The 24,260-nt window shown below is 31.8% G+C and overlaps 1 protein-coding gene and 1 pseudogene across 1 annotated transcript; both read left to right on the top strand.

Annotated features, from left to right (window-relative positions):
* Positions 1 to 8,186: 8,186 nt before the first annotated feature.
* LOC118033663 (thaumatin-like protein) lies at positions 8,187 to 9,157 on the top strand. Its single transcript, XM_035038736.2, has one exon. The coding sequence runs from the start codon at positions 8,266 to 8,268 to the stop codon at positions 8,941 to 8,943; it is 678 nt and encodes a 225-aa protein (XP_034894627.1). The 5' UTR covers positions 8,187 to 8,265; the 3' UTR covers positions 8,944 to 9,157.
* An 8,420-nt stretch (positions 9,158 to 17,577) lies between these two features.
* On the top strand, positions 17,578 to 18,719 carry LOC118033874 (thaumatin-like protein; annotated as a pseudogene).
* The last annotated feature ends 5,541 nt before the right edge of the window (positions 18,720 to 24,260 follow it).

Here is a 24,260-nt window from a genome sequence, read left to right as displayed (position 1 = left end):
TGGGTTTAGCTATACGCTGAACCTAGGACATATGAATTTAGCAAGAAAGCAAACTCAATTGCTTCTGGTTTAACAATGTGTTAAGCCCAGATGTATGTGAGTCTGGTAAGATGTAAGACTCATCTACCTTGGGTTCAGCCATGCGCTGAGCCTATATACATATAGGTATGGTAAGGTGTCAGATCCTTCACCTTTGGGTTTGGAACAATACATATAGAGATGATAATCTTTTTAGGCCCCATATTGGGTCACATGAATTTATTTTTTTATTCTTATGTCTTTTAACATTTTATATTAAAAGACAAGAATTATCGTCTTCCTAAATCTCTAGGTGCTTAAAAGTCACAAAATAGCCTACTATATTTTCATCAATACATGTTTTACTCTAAATGGTAGTACTCTGAGTTGGAAGAGTTCCAAATAAGAGGGCACAATTGATTCTACAACTGAATAAAAGTACACCTCAACATTTAAGGAAACAAAAAGTTTGTTTGGATCAAGAAGTTCATCAATAAACTAGGTTGGTTCCAAGTATTTTTGATCCAATTGTCCTGTTCTGTGATAAAAATAAAGCCATTCCATAAACATAGGAATAAAGGTCTCATCAATGATCAAAATAAATACTTTAACAATTCTATGTGGTTTTATAAATTAATGAAATGAAAGATGTATAAAGATAGAGTGAGTATCCACCGAAAAGAATTTAAAAGATCCTCTTACTGAGTCATTATCCATGCAGAAGCATTAATGCTACATAGAGAACTATGGTATTAAGTACATGATCGATTAGCTTTAGTGCAAGTGGAGGATTGTTAGTTTAATATGTCCTATAATCAATCAGTTAGTTACACGTGATATTATTATATTCCAATGCATGAACTTCCAATCATGTAGTTCATGCATTGGAATACAATAATAAAATCATAACAATAACATAATAATAAAATCACATAATAACATCAATTTTATTCAATAACATAATAATAAAATCACAACAATAAACATTCCAATCATGTAGTTCATTGAAAAGCAACAACATATAAAAAAATTGCATTAATATCAGTTTCATTACATATTGATGTTTTATATATTAAATCAGCTCAAAATCTTTGTAATCAGAATTGTCCTTTTCTTCTTCAATTTCCTCATCACCATATCCATCGTAATTTTTTTCATTGAATTGAAGCTTGTTGATCTCACTATCTTCATTAACTTCTGTATGTTCATTGGTTCTCAATATATCATTTAACTCGTCAGCATCAACATCAATAAAAATATTCTCAACAACACAAAAATTAAATTAAATTTTTTTCTAAGTCGGTAGATGGAGCAACTCGATATGGATTAACCAACTCATCAAGTTGAAAGATATCGCCTCCTGTAGTTACTTCATCGTTACCGTCCTAAACAACTTAGACATGACCTCTAGGTTTGGTTTTCACAACGAATAACCATTTAAATCTAGAACAATCCTTTCTAAATGAAAGATTGTATATGTGATAAATTTGTTGGCATTGTTTGACAAAACAAAGACATCATTGATGTTACGAAGTCTAGCCTTCGTATTAATTTCAACCAAATAAAGGTGTGTATCTATTTTGATTCCTTAATTGGTGGTATCATACCAATAATATTTGAATAAAAAAACTTTATTCTGCTTGTTATGATATTGCAATTCAATTACATCTTCTAACTTCATATAATAATCAATTTTAAATTCATTAAAAGTTGAAACATCAACACAAATTTCATTATTATAGGTCTTTTGACCCTAACCATACTCTTCATTATAAAAAATATATTTATTGATGAAATACTTATTATATCATCTGACCTTTTTTTCAAAATCTAAACATAGTAAATCCAAACTATCATAGCATTGCCTCTCATTTGATAAACCTGGTATATGATTACAACCATTAATAGTTAAAGAAAAGGTGTAATAAAATTAAGTATTACGAGAGTTAAGAATTATTAAGTACTACTTACATGTGTTCTAAATTACGTGATAAATTATTTATCTTGTAATTGAAAAATTTAAGATTCAATCAAATGTAAATTTTAAGATAGTCAAAATTGATGATATTATCTATAAGAAATTATTTAATCTATCAATTTATATGAGAATATAAGAAAGAAATTGTTTAAAATAGCAATATGTTAATATTGTACTTAATAAATAAAAGGTCTTAATTCATCGCAATTAAATAACACATTATTATGTGCATGTTTGAATTCAATTTTTTTCAAATATCTTCCCTTTACTGTATTTTTAATTAAAGGTTATCCAAGATGATAAAACATTGATAAATTCTCACTCGAAGACATTTCTTTATCATCATCATGTCTTGGAACGCAATTAATTTTTGTTCTCAAACGAGGTTCAAAATAATATAAGATAAGTGTTAAGATCTCTTCAACAATATAAGTCTTTCATATCGAAGCCTCAACATCTCAAATGAATGGATGTTTTAATTTTTTTTTTAAAGACAATAAAAATTTATTTAGGAAGCATATGTAATCTCTAACCTCTTGAATGAATACATCCATTGATACTGGACAAGACCACTAATTTTGCCTCAAACAATAAATATATATGTAGGCGCTCTATAAAGTCAAAGAAGGATGAAGGGAATATTATCTCAAGTTTGCAGATTGTCTAAACGATATTCATTTCAAGCTTCTTTATCTATTGGCTATACAACTTGTTTGAGGATATATCTCTAAAAAAGTTATTGATCTTTGTAAGTGCATCTCATATCCTTATTGGCAATAAAGTTTGATAAGCAAGTGGAATGAGTACTTGCATAAATATATGGCATTCATACTCTTTATTCCATACAATCTTTCATCCTTCAAATTCACCAATTTAGATATGTTCAAAGCATATCCATTAGGAAAACATAGACTCTTATGACAAAATAAAAAGGTAAAAGGGGTGTTATTATCCATAGAAAGAAGAAGAAGAAGATATGAGAGAGGGAGAGAAGGAGGTCGGGCAGCAGATTATAACTTAAATATTATCGATAGATTCCTCGATAGAAAATAGTGATGTTTATTTTTCATTAATAGATTCATCAGCAATATTGACACGTCAGATTTGTCGATGAAAATATTAAAGGAATACTTGCCCATTTTTTGCATTCCTTGAACTCTATTGGTAATTCCCTATGTGAATACCAGCGAAAACGATGACATTATATTCCATTGGTAAATGGCACCGAAATTTTATGACAATATTTTTTCATCGGTATTTTGTTTGTATTTGATAATTTTATGATAATGATAGGTTTGCGTGCCTAGGCTAAAATAATTTTTCTACACACTTGGCCTACAAATACAAACCTAGGCCCCCACACTTAATTTTTTTTTTCTTATTTTTAATTTAATGGATGTTGCATTGTTCTTCTACAACTTTTTTCGATCATCGAAGGTTGATCTAGTGACCGAAAAATTAAGGTCCAAGTTTTTGAATTTCCAAAAAACCAATATTTTAACCATTTTTCACCTAAAAAGGTGAAAAAAAAATCTTATGGTCTCTACTAACCCATTTACAATAACAAAACATATTTTAATCGCTCTAAAAACTTAGAATGATATCAAGTCTCTTTTTCAGGCCCAATCTACTTTTCTAATATAATTGAAAGTAAAAACCACCTTCATTGAGTTTCTTTTTTAAAGTCGAATTCATAAATATTAAAATCAAAGTTTTGGTGACTAGAATCCAACTATATGAGAACTTTTTCTCTCCTTAAAATTTTCAATAAATTTCTCTCTCCTCTCTCAACGTTAAAAGATTAAAATGTGAAAAAATTAAAGTTTAAGACCAATAGCATAAAAAACATGAATGAAATAATATCAGTTTTGATCTTCATTTTCTTAATTTTTTTAACAAAATGCTAAAACTTGTGCATATTAAATAAAACTTGATATGACTTAGTTATATATATATATATATATATATATATATATATATATATATATATATATATACACCATAGGTTGATTATTATTATTATTATTATTACCTAGGGGGAGTGCGTGGAGATTGAAGCATTGACCAAGTGGAAGTCACCATCCTCTTAAAGCCAAACTTGAGAGTACAAGTCCTTAATATTCTATGATAATCACGAGGGGTAGATGAATAAGAGGAGGAGAGATTGACTATATCTTTGATTTGAAGATAAAGATAAGGATTTGAAAAGGAACTCGAGGAGTCTCTCAAATTCTTCCTTATTTACAATTTTGAATCTTTTCTATTTGAATTGATTTACTTCTACTCTTTTATTTTTATTTTTATAATTTTTAATACTTTCCATCTGAATGCATTTGCTCTCATTTTTGTCCTTTCCTTACCATCTAAATAATCGGATAGGTAATGATGTAGCCAGATTTTTTTATTTTTTTTTTAAAGACTAGGAATGTTGTAAGACCATGATTTGCGGGAGAAAAACCAATTTGTCGAGTTTGAGTTAAAGTCTATGGAAATTAGAGGTGAGAAAAAAATTAAAAAATTAATTAAAATGAGAAAATTAAAAAACTTGAACCGTAGAAAAAAAATTAAATTAATTAGAATTTTTAAAAAATCAACCGGTTCGATTCAGTTTCTGTTTTATAAACCTGAAACTGAAAAAATCGAACCGAACCCGAACCGAAAAACAAGTCAAACCGAAAAAAAAACTGAGTCAAACCAGAAAAAAAAACCAAGTTAAACTAGAATCAGTCTATTTAAACCGGTTTTAGTTAAAAAAAAAAACTGATTTAATTATATTTTTTAATAAAAACTACATCAAATTGAAAATAATCATTCTTAATAAAATCATATTTCTCTTGAAACCCAAAAAAAAAAAAAAATCTTCTGGAAGTTCATTATTGCTGGTGTAGCGTTCAAAAATAGTTACATGTCAAAGGCAAACACTGGGAAAATAAAAGACGACGCAGCCTCATGGATAGAAAGTCGCGTTCTTGTATATTACGCAAGTTAAGGACATGAGGCAGTCCTATCCTGGCGTAAAATGTGAAATGCTGAAAGTATATTTTTATTTATTTATTATATTAATATATTAAAATGATAAAAAAATATTAATTTAAATTTTAAAAAAATATTCGAATATTAATTTGCATATTCGAGGACGTCCTGTCTATTAAAAAAATCTGTGTGGGTTTCCGTTTTGTTCTTGTTCAGAAGAATTTTCCTTGGGCCACATTAATTTGATGTCTCCGAGTCATTTGTCAGTGCATTTTTTCTTCTTCCCTCGATTACTTTCGTCCATAAAAACTTAGGGAATTTGTTCAAGTCGTTCCACTATTGTATGTGATAATCTCATGTTCATCGTCTTCATTAATTGGCATATTCAAGGACGTCCTGTCTATTAATAAACTATGGAAATTTGTTGAAGTCGTTGCCCTAAAACTTCCCTTCTACACACGGATTCAGATATGTGAAATAGGGTTTGATTAGTATATTTTTATTAAAAAATATTGGATAAAGAAAAATATACAAACATATATTTTTTTGAATTCTATAGTAAATTAGGTTGACATACACCAGCACAAACACATCCCAGTAGAAACTTATTAGATCTAGTATTAAGTGTATTAAACAAGTTTACACTCCGTCAATATCATTATGTGTATTAAAGTTTTTTATTTTAATCCTTTAATAATTATTTAATTGAAGATTTGGATACGTTATTTTTTTATTTACTTTCTATAAGATTTTTCATTAATTTTTAAAACAAACCAAGTTATCTCAAATCTTTTTATTTATCTTTCTTTATTAAATTATTAAATATAAGCATGAGATACTCACTTCAAGATATCTTATTTAGTTTGCTTTATGAGTTGTTGATCTAATGGCACGTGTAGACTCTTTTGGTGTGTCATGCAACGTTTCATAATGACATTAAAATCATTTCAATAAACTCTTTTTAGTGGTGGGATAGTATCTATGATAGAGCAATAATGAGTCTTCTACGGATTTCTTCTTCTTTTCCTCCCGAGTATGATATTAAAAGCTCATTTTCTCTAATTCACTTATGCTATTTTTTTGTTCATTTACTATCAATGTCTTTTTCTTTAAAAATCATGTTATTAAATTAACTAAGTTTATTAAATTTAATCAAGTTAATGGCCCGTTTCTTAAGTTTTTCTTGTTTTTTTGAAAATGTTATTATAACCAAAATATATTTTTTATGCTAGAAAAAATTTAGATTGAACATCATAGCGCTAGATATCTATCTAGTATATAACTAAAATGAGATGGAAACTTTGTTAATAATGAGCCACCTTAATCTGTTTTTTTTTTTATTATTATTTAATTAGATGTATTTTAAAACCCGATACAAATCACGTCTCCTCAAACTTTGATGCAAAAGTTGCATTAGCATTCAGGATCAATGAAACGCCAGAAAGTGATGAAGGGGAATTACTAGTAATTGTTGATGCCAGAATTACCCTTGCTGATATTTCTGTAGACTTTTCTTCCCAGTCTCTAGTCGTTGAGATTTGGCAGCACTGACAGAAAATTGCTTTCCTAACACTCATTGATGAGGGACTCTATTTTATCGGTGCCGACTGCCGCGTATTATCGTCGCAGCCTTTGAAGAATTTTCTACGCATAAGAACTTCTATTTTTATACGCATAAGAATTTTCTACGCATTAAGAAGCCGGGACGGCTCGACCACATTTACAAGATTTTCCACGTAGCTGTGTGTCGATAGAAAAATCTCAGGTTTTAATTGGGATTTGGTCCCTGTATTCTTCTATTTTTTTATTAGATCCTCTTATTTTTTATATATATTATTTGAGTCCCTTTGTCTCTTCATCATAACGCCATTAGTTGATAACCTACATGAAGTTGAAAGCATGTTTGCCGCCTGTTTTTTTTTTAATCCAAAACAACTCTTCTATTTTTAAAACTTTTCTGTTTGAGATGAAAAATAAATGATTAAAAAAATTTAATTAATTAATAGAAATAGATGAATGATCTTATTTAGTTAAAATAAATTGTTTTTCACGAATTTATATTTTATTATCTTATTTCTTTAATTGTATAATTTTTTTAAAAAAAAAGAAGTTATTCTCTAATACAAGATGTTATGTAGGGGCACGTGTGTGAACTATTGACGAAGTCAATGGATTCAATTAATATGAAGAAAAAAGAAAAAAGAGTAGTATGCTCCAGTAAAAAGGAGAAAGAGTACAAGCACCAAACGACGTCATATATATATATATATATATATATATATATATATATTATATATATATATATTAAAAAGAAGAAGCTAATTAATCATTTCTTTTAATTCATTTTGTCCTTACAAAATCTTTTAGGTGATAGTTTACTCACCCAATTTTAGACTATTGATGCATACCAATGCAATAACTCCTTTTTTTCTTTTTCTTTTTTAAAGAATTGAAATTGACACCTTTTCAAAGAATCCGATTCACAACCCATCCTCAAATTGGGATTGCTGTTTTTTTATTCAATATTAAAGGTATATTCGGGTTAGATTATGCATTAACGAAGACTAAACTCCTTCCTGATAAATTGTTTAATATGTTAATCTTAAGATTTTAACCTAGAAAATATAAAAAGAAAACATACCTCCTTAGCCAAGAGATCAATACTTCAAAATTAACTAGCTAGGATTATTGTTATTAGTGGAGTTTGAGATGAATTTTATTAAATCAAAGTAGTTCAACAATATGATTAGACTTAACATCAATATTATAAATACCACAATAGTTTGCAAACAAGCATGTATTAATTTATTCATGACAATACATACGTAAAGAAATTATCAACATTTTGTGTAGTTTTGAACTCGACATGTTATGGTATAATTCTAGCTAGTCCTTAATATTGTAAAATGCAGGACAACATTTAAAAATATCACCGAATTATATAAGCAAGTAGTATCAATATTATTATTAAATAGAATTTTGTATTGATTTTGCTTTCAAAATTTTAAAAATTCATCGCCCTCAAGTATCTTGGTTGATGGGTTGAGACACATGGCATGTATATGCAACCTCATTGCTTGTCTTGTATTAAAGTCAAGCCAAAGCAGACCCATCAATACCATCCCTTCATTTTTCCAGCAAACTAAAATTAATCACCCAATCACATTGAAGCGTGGAAAGCAGCCATAGCCAACCCAATTGCTATATAAACTCCCCCCTGCATCTGCATCTCCTCACCCACACTACCACAAAAACAAAAAAAAACCTATAGAACTTGCCTTCACTCGAAGTCCAGAATGAGCTCCCTTAAAGCCCTCTCAATCTTTTCCTTCCTTTTTGCCGCCCTTCATTTCCCCTCTGTCCATGCAGCCACGTTTGATATAACAAACAAATGTCCCTACACGGTTTGGGCTGCAGCTGTGCCTGGGGGTGGCAGGCAACTCAACAATGGTGAGACATGGACCATTAGTGCTGCCCCTGGCACCACACAAGCACGCATTTGGGCTCGAACCAATTGCCAGTTTGATGGTGCTGGAAGGGGCAGCTGCCAGACTGGTGACTGCAATGGGCTCCTAGCATGCCAAGGCTATGGTTCACCCCCTAACACCCTAGCCGAATACGCAATCGGCCAATTTGCAAACCAAGATTTCATTGATATCTCTAACATTGATGGATTTAATGTTCCTATGGAATTCAGCTCGGCCTCTGCAGGTTGCACCCGCGTGATCAAATGCACAGCAGATATCGTTGGACAGTGCCCCAATGAGTTGAAGGTCCCTGGAGGGTGCAATGGACCATGTCCTGTGTTCAAAACAGACGAGTATTGCTGCAATTCAGGCACCTGTGGTCCTACTCCTTTCTCAAGGTATTTCAAGGAGAGGTGCCCAGATGCTTATAGTTATCCTAAGGATGATCCTACAAGTTTGTTTACTTGCCCCACAGGGACCAACTATAAGGTCATATTCTGCCCATGAACCTAGTAGCTACTAGCTAGTCAGTGATAATATAAAGTGTCACAAACTAAGGTATTGCACACCTATATATATATATATATAGCGGTGTGGAATAAGAGAGCTAATATTAAAGGCCTCTGAGCACATAAGCACATGTAGTGATGTGCTCAATATATATGTTCTATCACATGAATTTCAATAAATGCTCTATTCATGGAAGCAGAAAGTTTTAAAATATCGTTTCTTTTCGCCCATGATTCCATCTCTCATAAATTTTTTTCTCATTTGTCCATTCACTGAACACAGAGAGAAGCTTTTCAGATCGAACAATACAGGAACCCAGAAAATATTTGTTACAATCAATCTGGAAATTATATTTATTTTTTTTTAGCGTAGCATGAAAATGCAAGCAGAGAAACCCAAGTTTCCAAAGAAACAAATCTCAGTAAACGGAACGACGTGAAGCATCTATAACTTCTCATTTGATTGCCAACTCCACATTGCACCACCCATACTCTCCCTTGACTCTCATGGTCTCCAATGAAATTTGAAACAGCTTCACAATTACCACTAATTTGCAGTATTTAATATATTAGTGACATGAAATTCGTACCACCGATTATTCCAATTTAATTAAGAGAGGACTTCACACAAGACAGTTCATAAGATGCTTTGAAAAAGGGTTTTATTTGATACCATAAGAATTTCCCAAGCTTTGAGCTCCAACTTTGTGCTCATTTTAAGACAGACTACATATTTGTTTGGTAATATGTTTGTAATTGCTTTTTAAATGAATTTTTGTGTTTAAATAGATATTAATAATGTTTTTTTATTTTTAAAAAATTATTTTTGATATTAGCATATTAAAATTATTTGAAAACACTAAAAATATATTAATTTAAAACTAATAAAAAATAAAAATATATATATTTTTTAAAAATATTTTTAAAACATAAAAATAAAATAGTAGCCTTGCGCACAGCAGTGTTATTAAGTCTGAATTAGTCCTTGTTTCATCTATAATCCTGTTAGGGCCATATATCCACTTGGCCCGGCATAGCTTCATCAAAAGGCCATGATTTGATTATCAAAGGGGTTTAGTTAACTTGTAAGTACAAATGTAGGAAGACCAGGATTTGCAGAAGAGACCGGGAGTCTATACAAAAGACTTTCTGCAACTGCGTTAGTTCTTGACCCAGCAATCCATATGGATATGGTTACATTTCAAAGGTAAACGCTAGAAAAATAAATGTGTGCCGCAGCCTGTTCGACAGAATAAAATAGCATCTTATACATTCTATACGCAAGTTAAAGACCTGAGATGGTCATTTTACGAGAGGAGGGAAAAAAAATCTTATTTTTTTATGAATGGATAAGAACTTAAAAAAAAAAAAAATCTTAAGTTTAACTATATCAATCTCCAAATCAACTCGAAATAAATATGCTGTTTGCTATCTTCTGTATTATCTTCTCCTTTTTACCTTCTCCCTATTAAGATGAATCGTGGCTAATATTTAAAAACTTAAACCTAGAATTCCCGATATATAGTAAAAGGTTGATAGCAGAATCATAATTGTAATGAAAAATACTTGTTACTGGAGCATTAGATGTTTTTATAAAACTTATTAATCATTACCAAAAAATTTTTTGAGGGCAAAAAAGGTCTGTTTACATTTTATAAACAGTGAAACATCCAAATTATTTTTAAATTTCATTCTTTAATAAAAAAATTAATTTATCTGTATTTCTTATTTCATTATTTATCCTCATTTTTCTTTATCATATTCCTTTTATTGGTTTAATATTATGGAATGTAAATAAGTGTGTGTCCTCTCATGTATGATATTTCAAGCCTTTTTAAGAGTGTTATGGAGATTATTTTTTTGAGTGCTTTTTACTTGAGTTACTAATTTTAGTTTTATAATTTAATTTTTTTTAATAAATAAGAGGTTGGAATTTGATATATACTTGGGCGCGGAGAAGGAAGTACATAATGTTAGCTTAGCTATAAATTTATCCAAAATAAATACCACATTCCTTTTATTGGTTGAATATTATGATGTGTAAACAAGTGTGTGCACATGCTAGTGTGATACTTCTAGCCTGATTAGGAGTACAGTAAAGATTGGTTTTTAGTTTTTTTCATTTGAAAATATATTAAAATAATATATTTTTATTTATTTTTTTATATTAACACGTCAAAATAAAAAAAAAAACTAAAAAAAAAAATTAATTCCAAACAGTCCCTTCCTCCTTAAATATTTGCCCCCATCAATCTCCAAAACGAAAATGATCAATGCCTAGTTTTGTATTCGTATTTGCATTTGCTGCGCAAAAACTACGATAGAGGTGAAGAGTGACTTTCTATTGTATGTAGTTATCTCATATTCATTGTCTACATTAATTTGGATATTCAACGACGTCCTGTCTATTAAAAAAATCTGTGTGGGTTTCCGTTTTGTTCTTGTTCAGAAGAATTTTCCTTGGGCCATATTAATTTGATGTCTCATAGTCATTTCTCAGTGCATTTTTTCTTCTTCCCTCGTTTACTTTCGTCCATAAAACTTTGGACATTTGTTTAAGTCGTTCCAATAAAACTTCCCTTCTACACACCCACGTAGATTTAGGATTCAGAAATGTGAAATAGGATTTTATTAGTATATTTTTATTTAAAAATATTGGATTAAAAAAAATATAAAGGTATAATCCTTTTGAATTTTCAATTATGTTGAGCTGACATGCATCAACACAAACACACCTTAATAGAGGGGCGCTGAGTTAAGCGCTACCAATCATGATTGGGCATGACAGCACACGAAGTCCAGGCATTAGCCAGACCTGGCCACAATTAGACTGGATAATGCATCATGCCCAAGCATGATGAGTCTGGCCACCACCAGACTAAGACAACACTTGGGTTTGGCACTACCAGACCCAATGTTGTGGACTGATGCTGCCACACCATATGTTTGGATTTAGCAAATGGTGCTAGACACAACGCTTGGGCCTGCAGTACTCCAAACCCAGGTTCACCTGGGTGTGGCGCCATCCAAACCGTGGCATCATCTGGGTCTGGCAGGTGTTGTCAAACCCAATAGCTTAGCCTGATGTACTGTCAAGCTAACATGGTGGGTCTCACATGTGTTTCTTGAAAGTCTCGAGTCTAAAGATTTTTGTCATCACAACCCAAACATGACTAGATGTGTTACACCTATAGATTCAAACATGATACCCAACTATAACGCTATCAATTTTATAGATTTTTACATAAAATCTTAGATGATTTATGTCTTAACAAATAGATTTAATTAAACAAGTCTATATTTTGCAAACACCATTAGATGTATTAAAGCCCTTCATGATCTGTCATGTCTTTATCTTTTAACTGAATAAAATGAGTGGAATATAGCTCACAATACAACTCAAAATATCACAATAGTAAAATTACACTTCAGTCACTCACCTCCATAAAAAGATAAGACACATGAGTTATAAATATACTATGAGACATTTAGAACAAAAAATTCATAATTTTCATTCTTTATTTTATATATATATATATATATATATATTTTTCAGAGCATCTCTTTCTAGAATATTATTGTATTTTATTTCTCTAAAAAGATAATTATTTAAGTATTGGAGATTCTCTATTTCTATCAAAAAAAAAATCTTTTGCAGGTTCTAATAATTATTTAAGTATTGGGGATTTTCTATTTCTATCAAAAAAGATCTTTTACAAGTACTAATCACAAACCATATTAATTTAGCAAGTACTAAGTATAAACTATCTAGGCTAGAAAAAATAAATAAAATTGCTTCAACTAATTAATTAAAAACCTTGTTGGTAGGCTACTTGTTTGGGACTTCTAGGGTGTTTGGGAGTGTGGTAGTGGTTGCTTTTTGTAGAAAGACAATGGTCTCTGCAGAATGCAATCTTTCATTCGTATTATTCTTCTCTGCCAAGGAGGAAATATATATATAGGCACTGTTACAATTCAAATAGGCAACAATCTCCTCCTAAGAGACGGAATATATTCTTTCATATATTAATATACAAGATTGATTTGTTTCCTATATGTAATTGGATTCCTATTATGAAACAACTACTATATTCGTAATAGACTTCTCATGCCAACACTCCCCCTCAAGTTGGGGCATAAATATCGATCATGCCCAACTTGTCAATTATTCCATGAAATGCCTTTTCTGAAACTGCTTTTGTAAGTATATCGGCTAACTGATGTTCTGATCGAACAAATGGAAATTTGATGAGGTTCTGATCTAACTTTTCCTTGATGAAGTGACGATCAATTTCAACATGTTTTGTGCGATCATGTTGGACAGGATTTTGTGCAATTGCGATAGCTGCCTTATTATCACAATGTAGACTCATAGGATATGTGTATTGTGCCCCCAAATCTGTTAGGACACGTTTGATCCATAATAATTTGCATACACCATGAGCTATGCCTCGAAATTCAGCTTCTGCACTTGATCTTGCAACAACTTTTTGCTTCTTACTTCGCCAGGTAACGAGGTTACCCTCCACGAAGGTGAAATACCCAGACGTAGATTTTTGAGTTGTTTGATCTCCTGCCCAATCAACATCTGTATATCCCATAATGCTAGAAACACCGGTTTTTTAGAATAATAATCTTTTTCCTGGAGCACCCTTCAAATATCGCAAGATGCGGTTCACCGCATCCATATGTTCTTTACTGGGAGCGTGCATAAATTGACTTACAACGCTGACAGCATAAGCGATATCTGGTCTTGTATGTGTTAAATAAATTAACCTGTCAGCTAATCGTTGATAGCGGCCAATATCTGTTGGAACTTGTTAGGGAAAAATTCCGAGCTTGTGATTAATTTCCATAGGTGTTGATGCGGGTTTGCAAGCAAGCATTCCAGTTTCTGTCAATAGATCTATCACATATTTTCATTATGACAACGAAATTCCTTGAGCTGATCTTGCTACTTCAATTCCTAAAAAATACTTAAGTTGTCCAAGGCTCTTCATTTCGAATTTAGTAGCTAAATATTCCTGTAACAGCTGCATTTCACCAAGATCGTCACCTGTCAATACTATATCATCAACATACACAATTAAAACTGTCACCTTCCCTCATTTGTGTTTTATAAACAAAGTATGATCAACATCACTTTGCTTATAACTGAATGTCTGCATTGCATAGAAGAACCTCCCAAACCAGGCTCTAGGAGATTGTTTCAGGCCGTATAACGATTTCTTTAATTTACACACTTTGTCTTGATTTAAAACACTGCACTTTACACCTGGTGGTAAATCCATGTACACTTCTTCATCTAAGTCTCCGTTGAGGAACGCATTCTTCACGTCAAACTGTTTCAATGGCCACTCCCGATTTACTGCTAAGGATAGAAGAATGCGTATTGTGTCAAGCTTAGCCACGGGTGCAAAAGTCTCTTGGTAATCCACCTCATATTTATGTGTATACCCCTTCGCAACCAACCGTGCTTTATATCTGTCAATGCTGCCATCTGCTTTGAGTTTCACAGTGAATACCCATCGACAACCAATTGTTCTCTTTCCTTCAGGTAGTGAGACAAGTTCCCACGTAGAATTCCTTTACAAAGCTTTCATTTATAGTCGTGGCCCAATTAGGTTCTGTCAAAGCTTCCTGCATGCTACTAGGAATGGAGACATTGGATAATTGATTCAGGGTAAGTGCATATGATTCAGATAGCCTATGGGTAGAGACATAATTATTGATTGGATATTTAACAGTGACGCTAGGATCAGGTTCATATTGTTTCTTTGGGATACCTTTATTTGCTCTTTGTGAATATCTTGGAACTAAACTTTCAAGAGGGACAAGAGTTTTATCAGAAATAACATTGGACTCATTAGATATGGGATTTAAGAGTACTTGAGGTTCAACATTCTGAGTGGATTCATCAGGTAATAGTGTTAACAAAGGCAACTCAATATTTATCTATGACTCCTCACGAGTGTAGCTTCTTCCAAGCGTTTCAGTTACTGCTTCTAGTTCTGAAACATCATCTGTCCCCTCTGGTAACTCCTCATGTGTACTACTGTTGCTAAGCCTCTCAGTGATTTCTTCTAGTTCTAAGAACTCATTATTGCCTGCATCATTGCCACCCTCTGGTAACACATTTTCCTGACTAAACTTCTCCCCCTGAAGAGTAGTGGTTGGAAGTCCTGTAGAGTAATATGGTTTAGATTCACGGAAGGATACATCCATGGTTACGTGTAGCTTTTTATTTTTCGGATCATAACATCTGTAGCCTTTCTGTAAATCTGAATAGCCAACAAACACACACCGTTTGGCACATGGATCAAGTTTAGTTCGCAAAACTTTTGGAATGTGGACATAAGTTGTGCAACCAAAAATTCTGGGTTCAAGATTCGGGAGATGTGGAATGGACAGTATGGACTGCAGTCGTTGTAGAGGTGTCTGAAAATCTATCACTCTGGAGGGTGTCCTATTGAGTAGATAAATTGCTGATTTCACAGCTTCTCCCCAATAGAACCGGGGCATGTGCATGCCAAAGAGAGAAGCCCGAACCACCTCTAGTATTTGTCTATTCTTTCTTTCCGCCAATCCATTCTGCTGTGGAGTATAAGTGCAAGAAGTTTGATGGCGAATGCCATAGTGGTGTAGATACTTTTGAACAGAAGTATCTAGAAATTCCATGGCATTATCAGTTTGCCAACTACGAACCTGTTTCTGATACTGAGTTCCCACCATGCTATGAAATTCCTGAAAAGCTGTAAAAACATCACTCTTTCTCTGCAGTAATGATATCCAAGTCATTCTCGTACATTCGTCTATAAACGTGACAAAGTAACTGGCTTTAAAAATGGAAAGGATTTTTGCAGAGCCCCATACATCAGAATGTACAACAACAAAAGGTTCTGAACTTTTATTCAAACTTGGTAAATATGAAATACGGTGGCTTTTGGCCATTTCACAAACATTGCAATCAAATTCTGAATCATTGACTACTTTGAAAAGATGTGGCTGTAATTTTCTAAGATATCCAAAAGACAAATGTCCCAATCGGCGATGCCATAACCATATAGTTTCGCGATCTGTATCCAAACTCCTAGCCTGATATGCATGACTAAATTTATGTCCTCTAGTCTCTGTAAGTTCCAAGTAATAGAGTTTGCCTCTTTTAACACCATAACCAAGAATCTTCCGGGTCAGAATGTCCTGAAAAACACAAAATGAAGGCCAAAAAGTTACAGTACAATTAAGTGCAGAAGTAATTTGGCCGACTGACAAAAGGTTATATTCAAGAGAGGGGACAACGAGGACTGATTTTAATGTAAGAGTTTTGGACAGGATGACATATCCTTCTCCAGCAGTAGGAGAGGTACTGCCATTAGCTGTAGAGATAAAGGAGTGTGTAGACGAATTAAGGGATTGTAACTGACTGGTGTCTCTAATCATATGATCCGATGCACCTGTATCAATAATCCAAGTATTATCCTTAGAAGTAGCAGAGAATACATTTGCCTTACCACCTATACCTGGGTGAGCTACATTAGCTGTAGGTTGTGATTTGTCTTCAACCGTAGGTTGAACTTCATTGGTAGCTGTTGTCACCATAGCTTTCCCTGCAAACTTCTTTCTTGGTTTTTTTGAAAAATCCCACCACTCCGGATAGCCAATGATCTCGTAACATCTTTGTTTTGAGTGGCCTGATTCACCACAATGTCCATATATAAAATTTGTACGCCTTCCAGCGGTTTGATTATTGCGATTCTTTCCAAATGACAGCCCTTGTCGAGTTTGATTTGCTATCATGGCAAAGTGCTCAGGAATTGAGCGAGAACTCCCCATAGTCTGTCTTTGTTGAAGTTCTCTCCTCATATATGCGTATGAACTTTCCAAGTCCAACTTTGGGTATTTTCGCAATATTTCTCCACGAACTTGGTCAAAATCAGAATCAAGTCCACTTAGAAATATATGAACTCGTAGTCGAGTTATTGTTGAATGTAGTTGGACTACTCCTTCAACTGTTTCTTCTTGAGAAGCAGTTCTGTGATCAATTTCTTGAAAGAGAGCAATAAGGTCATTGTAGTATGCTGACAATGATCTACCATCTTGCTTAATAGAGAAGGACTTTTGATTTAATTCAAAGAGGCAGGTCTCGTCTGATCCATCATAAAAGGTTTTCGATACAGCCTCCCATATTTCCTTGGCTGTAGGGAGACGAATAAACCGTTGCATGAGTAAAGGACTCATTGAATCAATAAGCCAGCTTTTCACTTTCTGATTTTCAGTGATCCATGTTGTAAACGTGGGATCTTCGTGGTTGGGTTTCTTCGTTTCGCCAGTAAGATATCCGGTTTTGTTACGAGTGCCAATGCGCATCTCCATAAGTTGAGACCATAATGGATAATTAGTTTCATTCAAGATGATACCTGTAGGGAATGCAGAGTTGTCTTGGTGGATGATAATTGGTGTGTTATTTGGTGGAACTGGAATAATACTGGTGGGATTAGCCATGTATTATTTTATGAGTATTTGGCTTTTAACGAATAACAAAGAGAAAAAAAAAACTAACAGAGTATGAGATTCGTGTTTTGAGCAATTCTGCAATTCTACAACTTTCGCTCTGATACCATGTAGAAAGACAATGGTCTCTGCAGAATGTAATCTTTCATTCGTATTATTCTTTTCTGCCAAGGAGGAAATATATATATAGGCACTGTTACAATTCAAATAGGCAACAATCTCCTCCTAAGAGACGGAATATATTCTTTCCTATATTAATATACAAGATTGATTTGTTTCCTATATGTAATTGGATTCCTATTATGAAACAACTACTAAAAACCTTGTTGGTAGGCTACTTGTTTGGGACTTCTAGGGTGTTTGGGAGTGTGGTAGTGGTTGCTTTTCAAATAGCTTTTCGTGCCGAAAAGCATGCCAATAATGTTTTTTTATTTTTTAAAAATTATTTTTGATATCAGCACATCAAAACGATCCAAAAAATATAAACTGCACTCAATTTTAGCAAAAAAAAAAAAATGAAATTTTTTTGAAAAGCAGGTTCAACCTCAATGCCAAATGGGCATTTCATCAGGCTCCATAAATAAATACTGCACACAATATGCACTAGGAACATAGAAATTCAAGCCAATACAAAGTGCTCGTAAGGCTACTTAAACCCAGAATGAGCCCACATCAATTCCCTTCCAATTCTCTTCCTTGGCCTGTTATTCGCCTTAGCTCATGCAGCCACCTTTGATATTGTAAACCAATGCACCTACCTTAACTGGGCTGCCGCTTCACCCGGTGGCGGCCGACATGGAACCTTGATGTCGCACCTGGCACCACCATGGCTCGCAATAGAACGCTAGGATGCCAAGGCTACGGCTCTCCACCGAATACCTAGGCCGGATTTGCACTAAACCAGCCCAACAACTTGAACTTTCTTGATATCTCACTTGTAACATCCCAATGGACTTTAGCCTAACCTCCGGTGCCTGCCGAGGAATCCGGTGTGCCGCCAATGTTAATAGTGAGTGCCCTAATGAGTTGCGGGCTACGTGAGGGTGCAAGTGCAACAACCCATGTATGGCTTATAAGACCAATGAATATTGCTGCACTAATGGGCCTGGTAGTTGTGGCTCAAATAATTTCTCCAGGTTCTTCAAAGATAGGTGTCCTGATGCTTATAGCTATCCGCAAGATGACCAAACCAGCACTTTCACTTGCCCTGGTGGTACCGCATCTTGTATGGTTATTCCCATGTTAAGTTCCATCGATGAATAAGCAAATATAGAACTCATAGCATAATATACTCTTCACATCATGCTATTGTTCTTGGTTGTAATCTGATATCTACACAGAATAGACCGATTATTACTGATTTTTTGCTTCTTTCCTGTTATAATTAGTGTATATTTTGTTATTGCAATGCATGGTGGTTTTTTTAAAAAACAATTCATTTGAAAATAATTTTAAATAATTTTTTTTTATTTTTAATATAAATACATCAAAATCATCTATAAATATTAAAAAAATTAATTAAAAATATTTTTAAAAATATGTAAAAACAGAAATTATTGCCCTCTAAGACGTCTAAATAACAAGGCACCTCAATTTGGCAAAATTCGTAATGGTTTGCGTTGGATATTAAAGCTTATGCACTGGTAGAGAAAAGACCGAATCTAAATAAGCATCAGACAAACCCAATTTTACCTGGTGGGGGAATAGAAAGGCAGGATATATCATTGCCGACGGTTTCAATCGATGAAATCCCCAAATTAAGGGAGGTATTGCAAGAACTGAGATCCTTAATAAATTTTATTATGCCGCATAGCACAACATAGGGAAATAATGAAGTGGGAAAAAGATGGAGGAGAGATGAAATTAAAGGCGTTTTAATTTTTTTATTTTAAATTAATTTTTATATATTTTTGAATTGATATGTTAATTTTAAAAATATTTTTTTTAAAAAATAAAAAATATATGTTATTTTAATATATTTTCAAAAAAATTAAAAAAAACTTTTTACTATGTTCTTCATGAAAACAAATTAAAATATTAAAATCGAAGGTTATTAATTAAAATAAATCATATTTATGTAGGGGGGGGGGGGTGCAGAACCCCCACCCTCATCGGGGTGGGGAGGTTCTTTATTAATGGAGTTCACCAAAGTCACTATTGTAGTTGTATATAGTCAAGTTGACATATCATGATATATTATTTAAAACGTAATTCCTAACACTGTCTTAGTATTTAGCATTAAATGTTCATAAAAAATAGCCACTCAAATAATTTTTTTCAAATCAAAAGAAAAGAAAAATAAATAATAACCAAACAACATGTCGTGTAGTTCCATTTTTTTACTATTACAAAACATTGTGGTTTCGACCTTGAATTAGGGATTTTGACCAAAATTTAATTTGATTCTTTAACTTTTGATTTACTTTAATTTACTCCTAATTGATTTCAAACTTTTGATTTAATTCAATTTTGCCCCTATTGAATTTCAAAATCAGCCCCTAATTTTAACTTCTTTTTTAATTTGCTTTTTAGTCTTGGATTTATGCAATTTAACCTTTAATTGATCATTAAACTTTTTCAATATGGTCCTTGGTCTTGGATAGATAAAATTTATTTGTATTTGAATTTTGATCCTCATTCTTTTAGTTGCTATTTAAAAAAAAATTGTATTATCAAAATTATTTTTTCAATATCATCATTCAATATTTGATTAATTGAGAATTGAATTTCATAGTTTTTCTAAATAGGATGCTTCTGGTTTGATGAACCAAGTCACGAGTTTAAAAAGTTAATGCGGGTTGATATTTGCTTTTTTTTAAGTGAGCTTAGTGGTTTTTTTTGTTTTTGTTTTTCTATTAGGTTATTCCAATCTCATTATCTAAGCCTCACATTTGACAGGATAACTCGGGTTAGCTCAATTTTCATTATTGGGGTTGCAAGTTTGTCATGTTAACTAGTATTGCCTTGGATTGATTTTTTTAGTTTCTATTTTACTCAATTTTACTCTTTTTATATTTAATGAGCTGTAAATAAGATATATTGTTGTTCCCTTTTGAAATAATTTTTTTTTATCCAGATTATCTTAATCATTTTTTTTAATTTGATTCATTTGTTGTCATTATTTATTTTTTAATGTTTAATTAAAATAAAAATCAATTTATTTAATTTAATCATGTATATAACTTAAATCACATATTTTTTAAAAAAAAAAAACGTGTTTACAACATCTAAATATTTTTTTCATGAAAAAAAAAAAAACGGCGCACATGTTAGCACAGGTACACAGCTTGTTAAACGTGAAAACAAAAAACATCTATTAACACAGGATACAAAGTTTCCCTTTCATTACTCTGCATCCCCCAGCATTCACTTCCAGATTTCGTTGGTGATTCTCAAAACAAAAGGGAAAACATTTGCAAGTTTTACTCTTCTATGACACACTCTGCAAACTCAAGGGCCAAAGATCTCCCTTTTAATTTGAGATTTATTTATTTTTCTTCTTTACTAATGAATGCAGAAATGCATAGAACACATGGAAATGGATGTATCACAGCTTTTGATTTTTGCAATTACTATATATAAAAAAACAGATAGGGACACTATTTTAATATAAAAGATTCAACAGATTTGTGGAAACTTTTCTTTTTGAAATACAAATTTGTGAATATAAGAATTGAGGGTAAATATAGATTTTTTTAGCTAGGATGAAATTTTGAGGATCTACAATCTCAAATCCAAAATTGAAGTTAGAAGAATAGATAGAGCATGTCTGCTTTAAAAGGAGAAAGAAGCAAAACCCATCCAAAGTGATCAAATGTTCATTACTTATGAGGATTTATAATTTTTAAATTGAAATTTAGTATTATAGTGCAGGTCTTTTTAAAAAATATATTTTTTTGAAAATATATTAAAATCAATTTTTATTTATTTTTGTTAATAAAAATACTAAAAACCATCAATTTAATATTATTTTTAAATCAAATACAATCATACGTAATATCAGACACATTTGAAACCATTTAGAAACACGGATAACCAACGTTTCAAAAAAAAATCAAAAACAACAAAAGGTCTTATCCTATCTAATATGAGTAAGAATAACAAATCATCAGCAACACCGTTATATATATATATATATAGTGAAAATATATTTATATATTTTTTTGTTATAAATAAGAGGTTTGAATTTGATAAATACCTGGGCGAGAAGTATATGACTGTTAGCCGAGCTATAAATTTATCCCAAAAAATTACTCTATTTCTTTTATTGGTTGAATAATAAGGTGTGGAATCAAGTGTGTCATGCGCTATATGATACTTAGAGTCTATTTAATAATATAGTAAATATTGTTTTTTTAGAGTATTTTTTATTTAAAAATATATCAAAACAATATTTTTTATATTTATTTTTAACATAAAATGATAAAAAAAAACATTAAAAAAATTAATTAAAAATATAGTTATGCCACAATAACAAACAATCCCTTCCTGGAATATTTGCCCCGTCAAGCTCCAAAACGAAAATGCCCAGTTTGGCATTCGTATTTGCATTTGCTAGGCAAAAACTACGATGGAGGTGAAGAGCGACTTTCTACATTAATTTGCATATTCAAGGCCGTCCTGTCTATTAAAAAAGTCTGTGGGTTTCCGTTTTGTTCTTGCTCGGAAGAATTTTCCTTGAGCTACATTAATTTGATGTCTCCAAGACAATTCTCAGTGCATTTTTTCTTCTTCCCTCGATTATTGGAAATTTTTTTAAGCACTAAAACTTCCCTTCTACACGCCCACACAAATTCAGGATTCAGATATGTGAAATAGGATTTTATTAGTATATTTTTATTAAGAAATATTGGATGAAAAAAATATATAAGTATAATTTATTTGAATTCTCAAGTAAATTGAGTTTACATGCATCAATACAAATACATTTCAGCAGAGGCTTTCTGGGTTTGGCACTAGGTGTAGTATACAAGTTTACAAAAATTTTCATTTTCATCTTTTCAATAATTATTTAATTGTAGATTGAGCTTTGTTATTTTTTTTATTTGATTTCTATAAGATTTTTTTACTAATTTTTGAAATGAACCAGGTTATTTCAGATCTTTTAATTTATCATTCTTTGTTAAATTTAGTTTTTTTAAAAAAAAAACTTTATTTTATTTTTGAATTAAATTAAATTAATTTATTAAATATAAAAAGAGATGTTCATTTCAAGATATTTTGTTTAGTTTGCTTTCCGAGTTGTTGATGTAATAACACTGGTGATCTCATTTGGTCTGCATGGCGTTAAAACCATCTCAATAAGCGTTTTTTTAGCAGTGGAGCAGTGTTCCCCATAAAGCAATAGTGAGTTTTTAATGAACTTTTCTTTCTTCTCTTTTTAGTATGATATTGAAAGGTTATTTTCTCTAATTAATTGTTGTTGTTTTTTTGTGCACTCTATTTATTATAAATATTTTTTTAATTATATTATTAAATTAATTGGGCTTATTAAATTCAATTAAGTAAATGAACTATGTCTTAAGTTTGTATTGCTTCTTTGAGAATACTACCATAACCTAAAAAAAAATTTATGTGCTAGTAAAAATTTATATTGACGGGCATAACACGAGCTATCTATCTAGTATATAACTAAAACGAGATGTAAATTTTGTTCGAATGAATAATGAGCCACCTTAACTCTTTTTCTTTTTCTTTTTCATTTGTGTCCTTACCTTTTTCGATTGGGTACTTTTGTTTTCCATTTAATGACTAATAGGTGAAATTCATAAAAGAAAAACAAAATTCTAAAAGAGATTATCAAAATTTAAGAAATGGGGAGACCGCACGACCGATATGAAATTCACGTCGAAGTTATTTTGGTCTAAAAGGTGCATGCCTTTCACGCAAAACGCAGTGGAGGATATTAAACTAGTTATATGGATGCTTAAATTAATTGTAGATGGCAATAAGTAATTGTTGATGCCAGAATTACCCTTGCTGATATTTCTGTAGACTTTTCTTCCCAGTCTCAAGTCGTCGAGATTTGGCAGCACTGACAGAAAATTGCTTTCCTTCAACACTCATTGATTAGGCACCCTTCACCTTTATTGGTACCCACGTATTATCGTCGCAGCCTTTGAAGAATTTTCTACGCATAAGAAGCCGAGACGGCTCGACCGCCCTTTTTTTTCAATCCACAGTAACTCTTCTATTTTTAAAACTTTTCTGTTTCAGATTAAAAAATTTTAATTAATTAAGAGAAATAAATCAATGATCTTATTTAAGTTAAAATAAATTGGTTTTCATGTGTTTATATTTTATTATCTTATTTCTTTAATTGTTTTTATTTTAAAAATAAAAAAAGTCATTCTCTAATAAAAGATGCCAAGAGCAAATATTGAATTCAATTAATATGAAAAAAAAAAAAAAAAAATAGTATGCCCCAATAAAAAAAAGGAGAAAAAGTACAAGAACCAAATGAGAGTTGCGTTTATTTTCTGGAAAGTAGTTTTTATGAAACTATTTTTTAAATTTTTTTGTATTTGTTTGTCATTAAAAAAGTTGGTCAATAAAAAACACTTTTTAGTTAACAGAAAACACTTTCAATTAAAATAATTTTTTTTACATAAAACTAGTTAAAAGATATTATAATATTTTAACCTAGGCTAAAGCCCCACCCTACCTTTATCATGCCTCCGCCTATGTGTAGGGGCACGTGTGTGAACTATTGGCGAAGTCAATGGATTCAATTAATACGAAGAAAAAAAGAGTAGTATGCTCCAATAAAAAAGAGAAAGAGTACAAGCACCAAACCACGTTATA

This window comes from Populus alba, chromosome 1 (assembly GCF_005239225.2).
Source record: "Populus alba chromosome 1, ASM523922v2, whole genome shotgun sequence".
Lineage (NCBI taxonomy): Eukaryota > Viridiplantae > Streptophyta > Magnoliopsida > Malpighiales > Salicaceae > Populus > Populus alba.
This window is presented reverse-complemented; position numbering and strand designations above follow the sequence as displayed.

Bases quoted from the DNA above. Each gene is read 5' to 3' on its own strand.
- LOC118033663 (XM_035038736.2), top strand. From the start codon at position 8,266: ATGAGCTCCCTTAAAGCCCTCTCAATCTTTTCCTTCCTTTTTGCCGCC.